The sequence below is a fragment of the Vipera ursinii genome, assembly GCF_947247035.1.
Source record: "Vipera ursinii genome assembly, chromosome: 3".
NCBI lineage: Eukaryota > Metazoa > Chordata > Lepidosauria > Squamata > Viperidae > Vipera > Vipera ursinii.
The window spans coordinates 62,862,357-62,882,873 of record NC_139516.1 but is presented as its reverse complement, the minus strand read 5'-3'; the positions used below and the strand labels follow the sequence as shown (position 1 = coordinate 62,882,873).

The 20,517-nt window shown below is 37.6% G+C and overlaps 1 protein-coding gene across 1 annotated transcript in view; it reads left to right on the top strand.

Moving 5' to 3' along the window:
• The window catches only part of GLIS1 (GLIS family zinc finger 1), a gene marked incomplete at its 5' end in the record, with an annotated part of 249,980 nt that overhangs the window by 215,808 nt on the left and 13,655 nt on the right, over positions 1 to 20,517 (top strand). The window contains 2 exons of the mRNA XM_083359025.1: positions 2,718 to 2,868; positions 19,022 to 19,191. Coding sequence (XP_083215151.1) covers positions 2,718 to 2,868; positions 19,022 to 19,191 — 321 coding nt within the window. The remainder of the gene's footprint in view (positions 1 to 2,717; positions 2,869 to 19,021; positions 19,192 to 20,517) is intronic.

Sequence of the window (20,517 nt, the reverse complement as noted above, 5' to 3'; positions counted from 1 at the left end):
CATTGTCTTTCTCCTCCTCCTTTTGACCTTCAGTTCAGGCAAGCTTATTTCCCATGCAGCAGCTCCACCTCATAAGCAATACTAGGAAAAATCAGAGATCCCGCCCTTTCATGCTTCTTCAATTATTTCACTTTAAATGGCTACTCCCTGTGGTGCATATGAAGATTTGGCTATTTCAGGGAACAGAATTCAACGCGCTTTATCTCTGCATGATTCCTTTTCTTGCGAACATTTTTTCAGAACAATCTTGACTTCTCACTGGTTGAAATCCGGTCCTCCTGGTGGATTGTCCTCCTTAGTCCATAAGAGCTTGATTCAAACACAATTACATTGCAACTAAAAATGCTTTCTTGGTTCGTTTTTTTTTAATCTCCAAAATTGCTCTTCACTAAGGGGAAGAAGTGCTTTGTTGCATTTTGATTTCTACCCATAAATAAATTCATATCAGCACATTTCTGTCTGCTCTACATGCAAATCCCAAAGCTCCTGTATTATCCTAATTGCCGTTACTTATTAGTTAGAAGAGGGACGCGGTGGCTCAGTGGGTTAGGACACTGAGCCTGTCAATCAGAAGGTCGGCAGTTTGGCGGGTCGAATCCCGAGTGCCATGTAACAGAGTGAGCGTCTGTTACTCGTCCCAGCTTCTGCCAACATAGCAGTTCGAAAGCACGTAAAAATGCAAGTAGAAAAATAGGGACCACTACGGTGGGAAGGTAACAGCGTTCCGTGCACCTTTGGCATCTAAGTCATGCCGGCCACATGACCACGGAGAAGTCCTCGGACAAGCGCTGGCTCTTTGGCTTTGAAACGGAGATGAGCACCGGCCCCTAGAGTCGGAAACGACTAGCACGCATGTGTGGGGGAAACTTTACCTTTACCTTTACCTTTATTAGTTAGAAGAAAGAGATATTTCCATCTTGGGATCATTAAGTTTATCTGGCGCCCTTTCAGTCAAAATTCAGACCTGGACATGGGAATGAAATGGCATCTCTTTCTTTCTGGTGTATGACTTAAGTGTAGGCTACAGGTATAGTCCTCCTGGTGCTCTTGTTTGCTATCCTCAACTATGGAATTCCTCAGGTTTGCATATCATTCTTGGGAAGAGGGGGATACAGATCTAGAAAGCTTTTGCTCTTTCTTGAGAATTCAGTTCCAGTTGGTACTAGGGAAGAACAACCATCGCAGACAAATATCTCCCTATGCTTCTTGGCAGCAGTCACAGATAAATTTATATTTTAGCTTCATAAATCACGCATTCATTTTTAATTTTCTTTGCAGCAAAAAGCCCATAAGAGGTTAACATTCACTAATAAATGTAGTTATTGATCTCGCTCTAACCAAACAAGATACTTTGCTATCTTTGCTACTTCTGCCATCTTCACCAACTTATTTCCCCAATGTGGGTATTTTAGAGCCTTTCCATTTTTGCATATATAATAGTCTTACAGTAGTAATCATATAGAAAAACAATCTTCCATGGTTCTTTCTAATTGAGTGTCCATAAATCCCAGTAGTTCTGATATCTCTTGAATGTTATCTTTAAAATTCTTTGTGTCATTATATGACTTGAACCCAAAACTTTCCAGCCTTTTTACAAATCCGCTAGGCATGATAGAATGACTGTTCATATTGCCCACATTTCCAACATAAATTTGAAGTACTTTTATGCATTCTAGACAATTTTTCTGGAGTCACATACCAATGGTACATCATTTCATAAAAAGTCTCTCAAGTTACAACATAATGTAAATATCAGCCCTTTTAATCACATATTTTCCCACTGTTCCATCAGTTTGTTTTATAAGTCTTTCACTTGTTTTTTTCTGCTTCAAATTTCAGTAAAAGTTTATACATTTTAGCAATTATATGCTCAGCATTTATACATAGTTTAACCTCAAATTCTGTTTTCTGTTGCTCAATTTCAAATGTCCTATTATCTACTTTTAATCTTAAATCTTAAACCCATTGAAAACTGTTCTGTACAGCCAATTGCTCTTGGATATGTCAATCTTAACTGAAGGATTGCAACCAGGTTAATGAGATTTTAAAAGGAAATTAGAGAATTCAGCGGCAAATTAATTGTTAATTGTGATGATTATATCTTATTTCTAATATTGGAGGCAGCATGTTAGTATAAGTTGCTGGAAACACACATTAAAGAGTTTTATTTATCACCTTTGTTTTTCCACGCACAGTAGAAGCAAACTATTGGATCTATTTCAGTTTGAGGGGTCCTTGGTCCTCTGAGCTCGCTTGTTTTCTTGCAACCATTTCATTACCCTAACTAGGTAACGTCATCAGTGCACTGATGATATTACCTAGTTTGGGTAATGCAGCGTTTGCAAGAAAACAAGCAAGCTGAAAGAGCACCAAGGACCCCTCATTTCAATCCTGAAGTTACAAATATTCTCCTTCATTGCTACTTCAGTTTTTCTTTATATTCTAAATATTTTAAGATATACGTTGTTTTATATTTGCAAAACCTGGAAGATGTCTTCAGTCCCAGAACATATCAGTGTAAGACAAAGTTCCTATTCACTGATGATAGGTAGCTTAAGATGAATGATTATGAGAAGATATTACAATAGTGCCACTCTTTCTAACCAAATCCAGGAAGAAATTTTATAGCAGTGAACAACCTGGCTATTACAACTTGTTCGAGACATCTGTGCTAAGAAGATCCTTTTTAGAGAAAGTTTAACATTTTCTTTCCTTAGGGATGTATACTAGTTCCAGTACAAACCACAATGGACCATCACCTGGCCTTCTACCACCGCATCAGGATGCTCTGTCAAGGCAACACATACTTGAGTCGGCTCTCAGTAGTGCACATCATCATGTATCATCCATAGAAAGTGATGGAGAAGGGTATGTAATAAAATATTTTGCCATTTTTAATGTTGCAACTTTCTTTCATTTGGGGTGTGGGGGGGACGCATCTCCTAAACCCAGGAACAGGAAAGACCTTTGCATGTAGTCATATGTCATACGCGTTCAGCCTGCTATTACATTTGAAACTTCATTGACTGGCAATTATTCTTCCATTAGAAAAAAGAATGAGCATTCTCTAAACTTTTTCTTAAAGATGAAACATTGGAAAAGTGAAGGATGAAAGAGTGACTCTTTCTGAGCTTCCTTTGTAAATCATATTAGGGTGCGAAGAAACCAAAATAGATCCCTTAAGGCAGACATGTCAAACACAAGGCCCGGGGGCCAGATCCGGCCCACGAAGTGGTTTCATGTGGCCTGCGAAGCCATCCTGGAAACAGTGAGGGAACGGCCCCCACTGCCTTGGCCCTGGCCCAGAGATCCTCCTTCTGCCAGAGACCCTCAGATCTGTCCCACTCCTACCCAGGCCCCCATAGGCACCCTTGATGCGAACGATGCAGAGCTGGCCACGCCCACCCAGTAGGCCACACCTACTCTAGCCATGCCCACCCAGTAGGCCACACCCACCCTGGCCATACCCACCCGGCCCCTTGAGGGCAACCGCAATGCTGATGCGGCCCTCAATGAAATTGAGTTTGACACCCCTACCTTAAGGGATAAAAGGTCACTTGCCTAAGACGTATTGATCCATGGAACTTGCAGGACAGTCCTGTTAGATTGTAGTAACAAAAGAAATCTAAAAAGCATCTTGTTGTACCCTTTCTGACTATCAAATTATTTTAAAAGGTATAAGATTTTGTGTAACTCACTTCATCAGATACATAGAGCCACATCTGTGTTTTCCCCTGAAACTTGAGCTCTCTGCTCCTACCTTCCCACGTCCTCTTCTCATGTGATTGAGTATATGCATTTGGGGAATTACATTTTCTTTTACATTAAATATGGGTAAGTGGGGATACATATATACACACTTTTAAAAGGTACTTTTGAAAACTACTGTTATGTGGTAAAATTGGATAAACTGAATTCCTTTGAGTTCAAAACAAATTATACATGGCAGTGTTTTATTCCAAAAGTATACTTAGGAAAGAGGTTAAGATTGTAGCTTCTAATGATGACAGGCCTTCAGGGTGGAGAAAGAGAAAATTATATGTGACCCATAATAATGCCTATAACTGTATGGCTTACTAAACCAGCATCTATCAGCCCTATTTGGATAGTGGGGAAATTAAGTTTCCTGAGGTTCAGTAATTTTTCAGACATTCAAAAACTTAGTGTATTTAAAGAAAATAGAACTTCCATCCAATTTCTATTAGAAAGTTTTCCCATACTGCAATTATAAAGGCTTGCTTTTTTTGGCCACCCAGCTTTTGTTCTATTTTGACTTTGCTCCCATAAAAAACCTGAATCACACACTGCAAGGAGAGTGATCTTTAATTTTGAGAAGTAAATAAAAACTGGAAGAAACTGTTTCAAATGTGGAACTTGTAGATGTTCCCTAAACATTATTTAAAGGAAAAGATTTTGTTTCTGAGTCTGTTCTGATATTGCCTAATTATGCTTAGGTTCCAACCTGTTAAGCAACAGCATGTTAAATGTTATTAGCAAGTGTAAAAACCCGTCTTTGCACAATTGTAAATACAATTTTGGATTACATACGCTTTTTAAAATAACTTCATCTGCTTACCATACCATGGAGCACTAAATTAAGTGATTAATTCACTCCTAGTCCAGAAGGAATTCTAGTTTTTCAGATATAATCTTTATAACCTTGTAAATTATTTTATGAAGTAATATGTCAAGTTATTTTAAAAAGTGTGTGTATTCATGCAAACACCCATGTATGTTATGGCTTTCCTATAAATATAAATCAGTTGATGTTGCTTCCTTAGAAAACAATCTGCACATGAAGTTGGGACTACAGCTCAGAGTTTGTGGCTTGCCAAAGATCAATAAAGACTAGAATTTTTTCTGTTGTAACATTCCACTTGAGGGAGTAAGATATTGGGAATACAAATAGAGGGTGGGGATTTTTTTGTTTGTTTCTGGTTTTATTTTTCTTTCTCCATTTGCTTCCTTCATTGTCTTCATTGTCTCCTGTGATTTTTCCCTTCCCATTGTCATAATACTGATTTTGATCCTTCTTAAGGAAATCCATCCAGAACCTTTTTCCTAGTTATATATTACTGATTGATTTATTCCTTTCCATTTATGTAATCTCTATTGTGTCAAAGGCATATGAAACAAGCCAAGTGATTTCACTTTTTATTGGATGTTCCTCCTTAAGTTTCTGCCAGGAACAAATTTAATATTTATTGGCTTTGATTGTAACTGGATTAAATTTGGAAAGAGAGAGAGAGAGAGAGAGAGAGAGAGAGAGAGAGAGAGATTGCTAAACATGCAATGGAAGAACATGCTAATCTAAGAAAGCAAACAATGTAATTATGCTTTTTAACTATGCTTTTTTTCAGAAGCAAGTCTAACATTTAATTGACTTTAAACCAGACTCTATTTGTCTGAGAACTACGAATGCCTGAAAACTAACAAAACTCACACTCTAACACATATTAATTTGAATACTTTTTAATGAGATTTTTTTTAAAAAAAATCTAGTAATCCTTCTGAATTATTCTAAATGCAAGAAGAAATATATTTTTAAAATTATGCTACTGGTCTCTTGCTTAATTTTTGGGTTGCATGCAGAAGAATATCTTTAACTTTAGAAGTTTATTAAGTTGGAAAATATTTTATTTCAGATGATAGTGTATATATGTAAATTATATAATAGCCATTATATGCCACTAGTTTATAATACTATTTATTCTAGTCATAGTGATGACTAGCAACATAACGTGTGGCATGTTTCCATCATAATGAGTTTTGCAATAGTTTTTGCTTACACAGGTGCATATTTCCTATGCTGAATTTTGAAGTAAACCATCAGTTGTTTTTAAGACAAGGCATTCTCTATAATCCCACACTTTTATATTTATAAGTCAAGGAATTGCAGTGTTGTGGAAGGGGGGTTATAGTGAATGCTACATTAATTCTCTCATCAATGATACTTTGCTGTCATTTGCTTGAAGTAAGCTAGTAAAATGGTGTTCAGACAAATCTGAAACACACCACCTGAATAGTTTTTCATAGCAAATTAAGGGACTGAATCTTTTCTGAAAGGTTTATGATTCCCTTAAAAAATTAGGACTCTGGGACTCTTTCTGGATGTAACACTGCTAGAAGAAGCTCTAATGGATTATGTGGCATGGCTTTTTATCAGTTGGCATCACACCCTAATTCTGTCTGCAAGTGGATAATCCACCATGATTTGTGTTCCACATCTATTGATATAATGTACATGCATGTGCTTTTCAAGATAACCTATAATCTTTATCTAACATGAAATATAATCTTGGGAAAATTCATTGGAATTTTGCAGCCATGTTTGTCACCTCTCACTTAAATGTTGGCTTCCATCTTTTTACTAGACTAATTCAAAATTGTGGTTTGAATTTACAAAACAAAACCTGCTTTGGAATCTCAAGTCATTTATAAAAATCTTTCCTGAACTAGTGTCAGGAATAAAGACTAGGCAATAGGATTGAATCTGGACTGTTCTTGCAAGTGACATTTGTTCTATGTGCTCCCATTACTATCGCTTTGACAGCATGAAAAGTTATTTTTCCATTTCCAGTATTTTAAAATAAGATAACATGTAGATATATTCCTTCTATGATAAGATCCCTTTTTAATATCTTCTTTTAGATCTTGTTGTTCTCTGATGATGGCTGCACTTTATATTTTTATAAATGAACTAATTTTATCTTACAGATTGTTCTTTTACTGCTTTATTGCATTTTATTGCATACATTGCACAGAGATTAGAAACACAATTTGATGCACTGTTAAATACTATTATTAACAACAATAAACATGCCAAAATAAGTACCGTAACACCCAAATGTGCTCTGAGATTTCTAAAATCATAATAGAATATTTTGTAGCAGAAATAACCACACAGAAAGCTAGTGCTATTATTTGCTAACACAAGGCTGATGTCCTTTTTCAGAGTTTTCTGCAATTGTATATTAATAATTAAATATAATTTTGTATATTAATAATTATAATTATACCTTTGTTAATACAGGATATCCTCACTTATCAACTACATTGGGCTCAGCAACTCTGTTGCTAAGTGGTGCAGTTGCTAAGAGAAACATCACATGATCGCACTGACATACGGTTTCCATTCTGGATACAGTCATTAACCAAATCATCATGGGTTGTTAAGCATGACATGCAACTTCCTGTTAGCTTCCCCCAGTGTTGGAAGCTAGCTGTGAAGATCACAAATGGCCATCACATGACTGTGTGATGCTGTGGCCGTCGTAAATGTGCATCAGTGGCCAAGGAAATGAATTGTGATCGTGTGACTGCATGACACAACTTCGAGGATTGGTTGTAAAACTCCTTTATTTCTGTGCCATGTTTGCTGAATGAGTGGTCAGTAAGTGAGGACAATCTGCAGTAGATAAAAGTTCCATCAGGATAAAAAAAATGTATACTGATTACTGCACAAATTTGATCTGTGGTAACTTATTTAGGGACGCGGTGGCTCAGTGGGTTAGGACGCTGAGCTTGTCGATCAGAAGGTCGGCAGTTTGGCGGGTCGAATCCCGAGTGCCACGTAACAGAGTGAGCGCCTGTTACTCGTCCCAGCTTCTGCCAACCTAGCAGTTTGAAAGCACGTAAAAATGCAAGTAGAAAAATAGGGACCACTAAGGTGGGAAGGTAACAGCGTTCCGTGCGCCTTTGGCGTCTAGTCATGCCGGCCACATGACCATGGAGACGTCCTCGGACAAGCGCTGGCTCTTCGGCTTTGAAACGGAGATGAGCACCGGCCCCTAGAGTCGGAAACGACTAGCACACATGTGCGAGGGAACCATTACCGTTAACTTATTTTTTACCTAAGATGCTTTATACCCTTTGGGCAAACTGTGTTTTGCCTCATTTATCACCTATCTCAGACTCCTTGTTGAAGTATACTTTAATGTACAAAATTTCTGCACCATGAGCCAAAGTGATGACAGGGTTTGATTCCTGAGCTTAAGTCTTTGGGACAGAACAAAATGATTGCTATCACAAATTTTAATGACTGAATCATCAACTATGAAAGAAGCCAACACCACAAGATGCTGAACACAAGAAATCTACTCATGTTTGACAGAAAGGCTAAAAATTTGATTTAAAGCCTTTTAAAAAGAAAAAGAACAACAACAACAAAAAGGCCCTTGTTACTGCCAAAGTCAGTAACAAGGCAGCCCTCAGTTTTCCCAAATGATTTTTAAGACATTTACATAGTTTGACAAAAAAAATATTTAATTTACTTGAAAATGATCTAACAAAAACTGACTTCATTAACCAAGTATATTTACCCTGGCTATATATGAGACACATTTATTTCCCTTTAATAAAGAAGCATGTGACGCATAGAGATCAAGTAACTTTATATCAATTGATATTAATATTAATTAAAATGTGTTTTATTTAGAAGTTGCTTGTCGTATAAAAAGTAGACTTTGTCATGTTAGAGTTTCTTGTTACTGTTTTTAAAGTTTCAGGTGGCAATGTGCTATATTGACATCACATGCACTTGGCCAGTTTGATTTGTAGAACCTGAAAATATGTGTTGGGGGGCAAACCATTTGTTTAGTGACCATTTGAGGTTGTGAGGCATTGAAAAGGTGACTTACGACCGTTTTTCACACTTAGGACCATTGCAGCATCCCCGTGGTCACACGATCAAAATTCAGACACTTGGCAACTGGCATGTATTTATGGCAGTTGCAGTGTCCCAGGGTGACCTGATCACCTTTTGTGACCTTCTGACAAAGCCAGCTTAATTTAACAACCATGGCAAGAAAGGCAGTAAACTGGGGTGAAATTCACTTAACAGCTATCTTGCTTAGCAACAGAAATTTTGGACTCAATTGTCATTGTACATCAAGGATTACCTGCCATTCAAAAAAAAAATTGAAAATTGAAGCTACAGAGCTATTTTGTAGTACCAAAGTATAATAGCATTCAGCGAAGAAATATGTGCCCCAACGTGTGCACTAAAACAATATTGCATGTTTCTCGGTGTTTGCCTCATTGTGGTTCATTTAGATGAGCTAAATGGTTATTTGTAGCACTATTTCACTCTTCATAGAAGAGTAGAGTTGCCATTTTTAGTAAGATGAAAACCTCAATCTGCAAAGTTATTCATAATCCTGGACAGCCTATGCTATTGCATGCCACCTCTTTAAAGAGAAATATTCCTCATAAATGTATTTCGAAAACCCAGTAATATTAACAGAATAACAAGGTTGGAAGGAACTTAGAGGTCTTCTAGTCCAACCCCCTGCTCAGGTAGGAAACCCTATACAATTTCAGACAAATGGTTTTCCAATCTCTTCTTTAAAACCTCCAGTGTTGGAGCACTCACTACTGGAGGCAAGTTGTTCCATTGGTTAATTGTTCTCCCTGTCAGGAAATTTCTCCTTAATTCCAGGTTGCTTCTTTCCTTGATTAGTTTCCATCCATTGCTTCTTGTCCTGCCTTCAATACTAAATAAGATGTTTGTTTTTTTACATTTTATTGAATATATGCCTCCCAATAGGCTTTCCTAGGAGACTCCAAACTTATGTTAATATCTATTTTATTTCAGTATTTTTCATATGATCGTTCATATTTAGAATCTCTTGTTTGGAGGACAACATATTAAAACAAATCTTATGTTAGATTTTCACTTAAAAAAGTAGATGTAAGCTATAATACAATATTCATTTCCCTGAAGCAAAGTCTCCTAAAATTAAATAGGACTTATTTCTGCATAGGAAACAAAGAACTGGATTTTTTCAAAGCCTGTTTGCTTTTGCCTCTAGCAGCCATATACAAATCTTATAGAGAAACATTGCTATACCAGTTCCGATTTTGTTTTAGAATAATGTTAAGTATTGATTATTCTTTGATACATTTTAGCTGTAACATACTTCAGATTTCTAGTTAACAAGTATTCAAGAGGGAAAAAAGTTAAAAGATGATGATGATGATGATGATGATTTTATCAAATAACAGGGACTCAAAAGAAAAACATATTTCTGCCAAGTGTGATAGACATATGTGTGAAAGAACAAAACAACTGGTGCTTGTTAAAAGTTTAAACTGAATCAGCATTCAAATCCTTATGAATAGGCGAGAATCTTTACATGGATGGAGAAAATTGATGGATCCCATGTGTATAGTACTTTTTTGTTATCCTAGTTTAGTGGCAAAGCTTTAAGGGATAGATTTAAAATAGAGAACATTTGGTAGGGTTAGTGAGACACCCTAATTGGATGTGGGATCCAGCAGTTAGGCTTTTACTGTTTTATGAGAGAATTGACTTCTCCAGAACGGACATGCCACTTGTGCAGAACGTAAGAAACTGACACAGTATGGAATCATCTTGGCTAAATTCAAAACACGTGGGGATGCTTTTTCATTTCTGTCAGCACTGAGAAGCAGTCTTGCAATCAGTGAGGAAAAAGTGAATAACTAAAATAGAGTTATGTTAACATTTGTGAAATAGATAAAACTTTTATCTTTTGCCTAGCAGAGTGTAACCCATGCCTCAGTAATAGGATTCTTGAATATAGCATTACATAATCCTATATGAGGATGATGGGCAGTTGTGAAGTTTGATATAAGAAGTTTGAAGTTTGATAAATAATGACTTCACTGGATAGAATGTTGCTTTTTTTCTAAGTTAGGCTCTCCTCTCAAAACATTAAAAATAAGTTAAGAGTTATGGAACTAAAATCGGCCCTTGTTAGCTGATAGACACACACACACTTAACATACACACAGATAACATGCACGCACAAACTGCGTATTTAGTGTGTTGTAGAAAATAATTTTTATTAATTATAGCACTTACTGAGAGAAAGCCAAATGATTTCTACAGTGAAAATATAGATTAATCTGTGTAGTGTGATCAGATGAGGAAGATATCTGACCTAGCTAGGCTTCCCAAATCTTATGTCTTTCACTGTCTTGACTATGTCTTTGATAATTTCCAGCCAGCACAATTATTGTTCTGAGTTGCAGCCTAACAAGCAAAGCAAGAGAAAGATGATACAATCCAACCTCTCCTCAGAGGAGAATTTCTAAACTCTTTTGAAGTTTCACCTAACTGTCTGCATTGTTGAAAAGCTCTGAAATCTCTCTAAGGTGGAGATGAAACCTGCCCTCCCATAACCAAAAATATTAAATTGACATTGCTTATCTTAGTTCAGATGTTCACAGTTGATTAGGCTTAACATTGGATATCCAATTTAGACTATCTAATGTTTAACCAAAAAGAATATTACATGAAAGGTTTGGCAGGTTTAGAAACCAAGTTTGGACCTGCTTTTGTTTTGATACCATTCCAAAAAAAAACCCAAAAGAGAACAAAATAAAAATTCAGAAAAATAAATATCTCTGCAAAATGTGTATGTTTGTGGGTGTCCATAATTTCTGGAGCATTGAGCCATTTCTTCAAACTCATGAGGGAGAAACACTTGTTTTGTCTGATTTATTTTGCTTCCAACTGCAGGGGATGATGTCATGAAGGTAAGACAGTTCAGATATTGAGGAATAGTAAGGAATGAAACAGGATTCCTAAGTTGGTACCAATTTTAACTTCTACCCACCAGAACAGGAGAAATTCCAGTTTTTTAAAGCCCAATTTACAATTCCTGCAGAGGAGAGAGGAAGAGAGATAGAGATGATAGATGGATGGATGGATTGATGACAGACAGACAGATAGATTTTGGTCCAACTAAATCTAGGACCATAAAAATTATATGGGGAAACTACCAGGGACACTGACTGCCCAGAGTGTGAATTCCAATAGAACATATAATATGATATAACCCAATAGTATGTTTGTTTCTTGCTTACAGTAATGTAATGTAAAATAAATAAATAAATAGAATGTTTGGAAGAGAAAGGGACAGAGACTGATTTAGTAACATGCTATTAAAACGAATGCTGCATATTCTGTGAAATAAGGCAAAGCCACCTGGGACTGATTAGTAGTAAAGTGCACCAAACTTCAGGTTTTTTTCCCCCTCTAGAAAGTCTATGGTAAGAGTATTTCCTGAGCTTATGTTGACAGAAATTCCCCTAAGGCTAGACCTAGACATGCATAGAAAGAAACGGGGCACTCTACAGAAATCTAATTAGGAGAGCTTTGCACTTTGTTTTTAATATTATGGGAAGAGATGAAAATCAGTGTTAAGGTGTGGTTTTTTTGTTTTTTCTTTCCTAGTCTTTTTTCTTACTTTCTTTCCAGTTAGCTTTGATATGTAGATCCTATATCTGCATTGAAGTGTTTATAATTCACATGGTTTTCACTTCATCATTTACAGATTAGACTTTTAATTCTCTCTATACTGCTTGTTTATAGAACATTGTTTTATCAAAAAATTTGAGGGGTGGAGTAAAAGTTGATTGATTGATTGATTGATTGATTGATTGATTGATTGATATGGCTACACCATCCAGCTCAGTAAAACTCTTGGCAGTTTACAGAGAATAAAGATCTGGGGGGAAAAAGTTGAAAAATTAAATGAGATGGTTGACAAAACAATCAAAACCGACAATACTGAACTCCTCCTGAATGCTCGTTCAAACATCAAAGTCTTGACCACTTTGCAGAAGTCTTAACATGGGTGATTTCAGGTGCAATTCTGGGGGTAGGGACAAAGCATTCCAAAGTGTGGTTTATGCAACAGTGATGGTCTGCCTTTGTGGCCATGTCCTTTTCAGTTTCCTGCAGGCATGAATGCACTGAAATGCACTTGAACAAGATGGTCCATAAGGTACCCTGGAATCAACAGTAGAGAGATTTACAAGTCAATCTATTGGCAGTCAATGAATAGGTGTTTAATACTGGCAGAACTCTCACCCACCAGAAATTTGGCTGCTGCATTTTGTACCAAATAATTTCCAAATCATTTCTTGAGCTGTAAAGTCAACAGGAGAGAAATGTACTTTCTGATTTTTAACATTCATGATTCTGTTAATGTAAACTCACAGTAAAGTAAAATTAGTCCATCTGGTCATGCTTGCTGTTTGGACTACCTTACATGGCTGACATCAGTCTTGCAAGTCTGAAAATACATTTCACTCCTGTCACCCTTATAGCCCAAGATACCAAGGAGGGTCCCTTGAGAGACATTTGGCGTGTCCCCTTCGCTAAACTACCTTGTCTAACCATCCCTCTGGCTGAGGCTTTTCCCCCTATCTCCCAAGGCCATTTCCACGTACCATTAGAGCAGCAGAATGGGTAGCATTTCTAAAATGTTGCCCTCTGTTCAAATCTGAACTACATGTATCTTAATGTAATCCTCCACAAGGCATTGCAGTTATAAAAACTGTCCAGAAATAATTATCTTGCAGGTGCTAACATACACCAATCCTGTAGAGTATAGAGACTTTTCTTCAGGATTAATAGATTGTAGTAATCTCTCTTTCATCTAAGTTACTCATGGTAACACTAATATCCCAATGCAATTAAAAATATTCTGTGAAAGCGTTCATTTGGTTTGTTAATTACAGAAGTCTGAAGTAAAAACAGATACATCAAGGCATAATGTTGCAAAAGATACATTAAACCTCTGGATAATGTTCATTTTTATACTGTAAGGTTTTTGTTTTCTGAATGATACTTTTCATATGACTAAGCAGACAACCCTAGGAACCGACTCAAAACAAAAAGGAATGTTTGGTTACAATTACCAGGGAAGGATGATTTGACAATGTGTCTTTGACATTCTGATTGGCAAACTAGCTGTGGCCTGGATGAATAAGTGGCTCCAAAATTGCTCATCAACTGTTCCTTATCAATTCATTTCTTATGGAAAATCAGACAAATGCTAATATTAGATATAAACTAGCTTTCAAATAACCAGTGACTTTTGGTTATTTATCAGACAATGGTCTTGAATTTGTGTGATAATTTCAGATCCTGTAATTTTCTTCTGGCATGTCTATGGGGATTTTTCAATCATCCAGGGCAGGGATCTCGGAGACCTAGTGGACGATCACTTAAATATGAGCGGGCCGTGTGCTGCAGCTGCCAAAAAAGCCAACACAGTGCTAGGCTGCATTAACAGAGGGATAGAATCAAGATCACGTGAAGTACTAATACCACTTTACAATGCCTTGGTAAGGCCACACTTGGAATACTGCATCCAGTTTTGGTCACCATGATGTAAAAAAGATGTTGAGACTCTAGAGTCTAGAAAGTGTGCAGAGAAGAGCAACAAAGCTGATTAGAGGTCTGGAGGCTAAAACATATGAGGAACGGTTGCTGGAATTGGGTATGTGTAGTTTAATGAAGAGAAGGACGAGGGGGGATATAATAGCAGTGTTCCAATATCTCAGGGGCTGCCACAAAGAAAAGGGAGTCAAGCTATTCTCCAAAGCACCTGAAGGCAGGACAAGAAGCAATGGATGGAAACTAGTCAAGGACAGAAGCAACCTAGAACTAAGGAGAAACTTCCTGACAGTTAGAACAATTAATCAGTGGAACAACCTGCCTCCAGAAGTGGTGAATGCTCCAACACTGGAAGTTTTTAAGAAGAGACTGGACAGCCATTTGTCTGAAATGGTATAAGGTTTCCTGCCTGAGCAGGGGGTTGGACTAGATGACCTCCAAGGTCCCTTCCAACTTCATCATCATCATCATCATCGCTGCAAACATGCTTTTCAAAAGGCCAACTGGACTTTCTTGGGTTTTTTTCCCCTTGAAAATGTTTCACTTCTCATCCAAGAATTTTCAGTTTATTTAGTATCCTATGTTTTAACAGTTAATTTGATATAAGATTGGGTTGAATGGAAATGTTCACCTGTTTGCTTCCAAAGCATATACACAATAGGAATGTGTATCTTTCTACATTTTGGGTGTGCTTCTTATAAAACAGATTTCTCCATCACAATTGCTGGGGCCATACTAATTAAGTTAGATCAAGCCATATGTTAGAAACCATTGCTTTGTTGTTAATTTAGTGGTTTGTCTTCATGCTGATTGGGATACACAATAACATTGTTTGGGTTCTTTGAAAAGCTGTAGTATGAGATACTGTATTGGGCATATTTCCTTCACCAAAATACATTTTTGCCACAATAGATTGTTCATGTTATATCAAACATATGAATGTGTAACATACCAGTATGTGATGCACAATACATGAATTGGCCATTCTTCTCTACTGATTTATAGGGCTATTGTTTTTCTTTTGTGTTAGCATTTAGTAAGTAACCACAGCACTTGATAAAGTGGTTTGAAGTTACAGGCAAGCACCACATCACAAACCATACAGGAATTTATTTGAGATAAAGTACAGATGGGCTGAACTCTGGATCTGATCTTCTTCCTGCTGGGATGGATAGAAGAAATATTGAGATCCATTGTCTAAGAGAAGAATTTCACTGTCAAAGCTTTTCTTCCCAAACAACAACAAAGTGAGACAGTGTTTATATTGGAAACATCCATGTCTCTGTTGTGGTTGTATTTTACCCCCAAGGGTAAGTAAAAGAGCAGTACATTTTAGTCATTCAATTTTATATCCTTTCAAAGTAGTTACCAATTACACAGGCTGTGTTGTATTTTCTGTTGTCAGGAACATATTAAAAGGGACCAACTTGGTAGCGAAGCGTGAAAATCAATACCTTAAAATGTATGTGTGTGCATGCACACATGTGTGAAGGCACATTTTGGGGCACACATGCATATTTTTTATTTTATTATGACAATTCACATACAGCAGATTCACACAGACTGTTGGTGGTTTGCATTTTAAAACTGCAGCAATAAAAAATGATACAAAACATTAAAAAAGTACAACTATAACAACATAGGGAGATACATATATAGGTAGTCCTTGACTTACAACAGTTTGTTTAGTGACTGTTCAAAGTTACAACCACATTGAAAAAAGGGACTTATGACTGTTTCTCATACTTACGACCGTTGTAGCATCCCCAGGGTCACGTGATCAGAATTCAGACGCTTGACAACCGGTTCATATTTATGGTGGGTGCAATGTCCTGAGTTGGTGTGACCTTCTGGCAAGCAAAGTCAGTGGGAAAGCCAGATACACTTAACAGCCCTGTTACTAGCTTAACGACTGCAGTGATTCAGTTAACAACTGTGACAAGAAAGGTTGTAAAATGGAGCAAAAACTGACTTAACTTTTTCACTTACCAACAGAAATTTTGGGCTCCCTTGTGGGCATAAGTCAAGGACTACATGTAAATGGGAAATGGTCCACTCGAACTAGGGTTTTTGCCATTTGCACTGCAGAGCCGGTCACTCAAAAGAAGTGTAGACCCTGTGTAAAGAAGAAAAGGTGTAAGGAGGGAAGAGACTCTTCAAAGGGAATCGGGGCCCAAGGGAATGAATGCCTCTCAATGAGATCAAGGATCATAGTGACAAGTTTAAATATTGCAATCCTCATAATCATCACCTCAACCTCCATATTTATCTTCCTCCTCTCTTTTTCTGGTGGGAAACTGAATTACAAATAAACCTCTATTAAAAGATAAAAGTAATGATGGCTTATTTTGTATTAATGTACAAACTCTACGGTAATCGGGGATTGTTGCATTATGCATAGGATTTAGGTTGGCGGTGGCATCCTGCCTGACAACAAATTTACATATAGCCACTCAAATATGGGGACAGTAAAAATCCTAACCATGAAAAATAATGTTAATTACAGGGAACACAACACAATATTTCCCTTGTTTCAGAGCATATTAAATATAGCAATAGTTCTTGTGTATGTAGCAGTATGTGCAGCACTCTGAATTCAATCTCCAAAAAAATCTTTTGAAGCGTGTGGTTGCACAAACGTAGGACCTTGTGATGTGCATGAAATAGGGAATCTGTTTTGTTTCAAACCGGAACAAACAATTCCCTGCGTTCCGCTGAACCATTTCAAGTCAGACACAGGCCAGGATAAAATCCAGGATGTTTCAGTTTGTGTGGGCCGGTGTAACTATTGCAAACTGCAGTGATCCCAGGAAATGAAATGTTGATTTCCAATCCATTTGAAAAAAACCTTCACCTCATCCTACACCTGAGCTACAGGTATTCACCACTATTGAGCATTTGTGTTGTGGATCTCAGTAAGAACCACATTGCATTGTTTCGGTGGCTCCTAATGTGCTGTAACAAATGTGCTTTACAATATGAGATTTTGTGGAGTCTCTCTTCTCAGAAACAGTTTCCAGGGCATTACGGCGTATGAACATCAGAATTCTTTGGAATTTGGTGGTGATCAGATTCAGCTATCCAGAACAGGGCTTTTTTTCAACCTTTTCACAGATTGTACCACTTTTAGGATATTGGCAATATTCAAGTACAACTTAGGTGTCAAAACTTTGATGACAAAAAAAAAGGAAAAAAGTGATAAAGTACAGGCAATCCTCAATTTACAACAGTTCGCTTCGTGACTGTTTGAAGTTACAACGGCACTGAAAAAAGTGACTTGTGAGCATTTTTCATACTTATGACCATTGCAGCATCCCCAAGGTCATGTGAAAGGAGGGCTGTCCCCAGCTGCATTTATTGTCTTTTTTTCGCTGCCACCTGTGTCCACAGCCGGCACAGATGGCTGCCACAAAGTAAATTGGCTCCCAACCGGCCTGTTTTATCTCCTCTCCTCTCTTCCCCTCTCCTCCTTCTTTTCTCTCCGGTGCAGCTCCAGCAGACTCCTCATCGAATGCTGCATCTTTTTTCTCTCTCCCTTTCCTGCCCAAACTATTTCCTTTTATAGCCTCTCCTGTCTCTGCCCCCCTCCTCCTTTCTCTTCCGGGTGCACTGGAAGTGCCCATCCTGGGGCCTTTGTCTTGCCCCAGCAGCCTTGCAGCTCCTGAGGACTCTCTCACGGCAAGTCCTGTGCTGTGCCACTTTAGCTCGTTCCTTCCCCCCACTACACTTCACTAGCTAGGCAACGTCGCGTACCACTTGCCAGGTGCCAATGTGCCACCGGTGGTACGTGTACCGCCAGTTGAAAAGCCCTGATCTAGAAGGCTTATCAAAGTTGGTTGCCTAAGAAAACATCAGTAAAGATAAGGTTATGAAATCATACCCCAATTACAGGTAGTCCTTGACTTACAGCCAGCTGTTTAATGACCATTTGGAGTTAGAATGTGAGTGACTTATGGCCTGTAAAGCAGTTCTGTCTATTGCAAAATGTCATATCACACCCTCATGTTTAGATTTTTTTTTTGCTTGTTTCTACCAAAAAACACACATTTGGGAGAATGGCTTCTCACTTACGATATGAGTAGCTTAACTATGTGATTCACTTAATGACCGCTATTAAGCCGCCCTGAGTCTTCGGAGAAGGGTGGGATATAAGTGGAATTAAAATAAATAAAAATAAATAAATAAGAACGGTCATAAAATTGGGTCCAGTAATGTGGGTGCCTGACTTACGATCAGAATTCTGGTCCTAATTGCAGTTGTGAGTCAAGTACCTGCATCATTTGTGCATGAGAGTAGCCATAATGATAAAGGCTTCTGCTCCACGTTTTTTCCCCATTTCAAGATAAAGCGATCAACTGATACCTGTTGGAATAAAACTGTAGGGAAAATAACAACCCTTAGTCAAAATTTGAAGATGTTAATAAATATACAGGCTTCAACTTCAAGTGCTCCTGCTTCCAAATGAAGAACAGCATTAGGGGCACGCTAAGACACTTGAAGAATATTAAAAGACAAATAATGGTTTAATGGATTATATAGACAATGGCTTTGAGTTCCATACAGACAGAATTACAGCAAAATAAAATATGATTAAGGGTTTTTAACCCAATAAAAATGCAGTTCTGTTAGAAATGTGTCATTAAAAAGGTAATCACTATTTATGTGTATCCGGGAATATGTTCAAGTCAAAGCTTTATGGAAGAATTTTGTAGTTATCCTGTACTTTTCAATCTACACACAATCAAAAAGTGTTTTTTTTAAAGTTGTCATTTATGGAGCACCAACAATGAGATGAAACCCAACTGATCATCTCTTTTTTTCTCTCTCTCTCTTTTCTGGTTCCAGGATTGTTCCAAATACTCTTGTCAGCCCACTGAAAGCTGTAGTTGCTCCTTCCCTCCTTCAGAAACACAGCTCATCACCATCACAGAGCCAGTCTCCAAATGGGCATCATTTCTCAGCAAATAAATTATATGTGCCGTTTCCAAGCCATTCTACGCCGCAGGGGCCACAAGGTAATTTTATACTGTATATTTATAGAAGGATGCACCATGCATAAAGAAATGTAAAACGCATACACTAACCCACTCTCGGGGCCAAAGTAACCATAACGACCAAAGTATATTGAAAGTTATACTGTGCCTTGACATAATTATGTCAGGCAAGATCCATCTTTGCCATTTTATAATCTGGATAAAAGATGGGGGCATGGGAAATGTAATGACTTTAGACTGTGTAGCCTGTTGTATTATTCCTCATGAACAGGAAAGCAACATGAGCTTGCTGTTTTCAGCGGGTCCTCTGTGTTTCTCATAATGTTTAGTTTGAAATGAAATTTGGCATTTGACAGCAACTTGTATAATCCCAAATGCTATGGGCTTTGACTGATTATGGGAGCTGTGCTTCCCTTATTGGAGATGTCATTCAAGCTGACGAGCACCAGCTTAGAGGGAACCATTTGAATCATTTACATCATGCTTTAGAAAATGGCAAATATTTTATATTTTCATATGAAGCAGGAATAGTATCGATAGGGTCATTGGCATCATAAAAGGTAAAATTATAGTCATGTCCAGTCATGTCCGAGTCTAGGGGATGGTTTCATTTCCATTTCTTAGCTGAGGGAGCCAGCATTGTCCGCAGATGCTTCTGTGATCACGTGGCCAGCATGACTATATGCCGAGGCGCACGGAACACAGTTACCTTCCCACCAAAGTGGTACCTGTTAATCTACTCTACCTGGAGCAGATAACAGGAGCTCACTGCCACACAGCACATCTAATTCTAAGAGTAAAACATAAGAAAGAAAATGGTTGCATCCCCATATGTTGTCAAAGCAAAAACATCTGATGTTAGCAGTGTGGACATCTCAAACCTGGGCTGTCGACTTTCCAGCTGACAAGCCCAGCATCTTAATGGTTGAGCCATCTCACCCCTCTCATTGGCACAATTGACTATAGTAAATGGAAAATGTATTTTTTATTTTGTAATAAAAATAATAATCCATTTATACTGGTAGAAGTAGCCACTCTTTGTGAGATAATGCAATGCTCATGAAGTACACAGTTTGACACATTCAAATGCAGTCACCGCATAAATGCTAATAAGGAAAAATAATGAAGGAGCAAGCAACCAGTGATGTCTTCAATTTTTCAAGGATATTTTCTTGAATGCTACAGTTTACCACTGCTACGTATCTATCTAGCATTTGAAAAGGAGTTTGCCTTTCTAGATTAATCACAAATGGCAAAAATCCTAGTTTGAGTATACCATTTCCCATTTATTTCTTTTTTGTGAACCTGCTTTTTTAGCCTAGTTGTGGACAGGTTTAGTAACTGTTA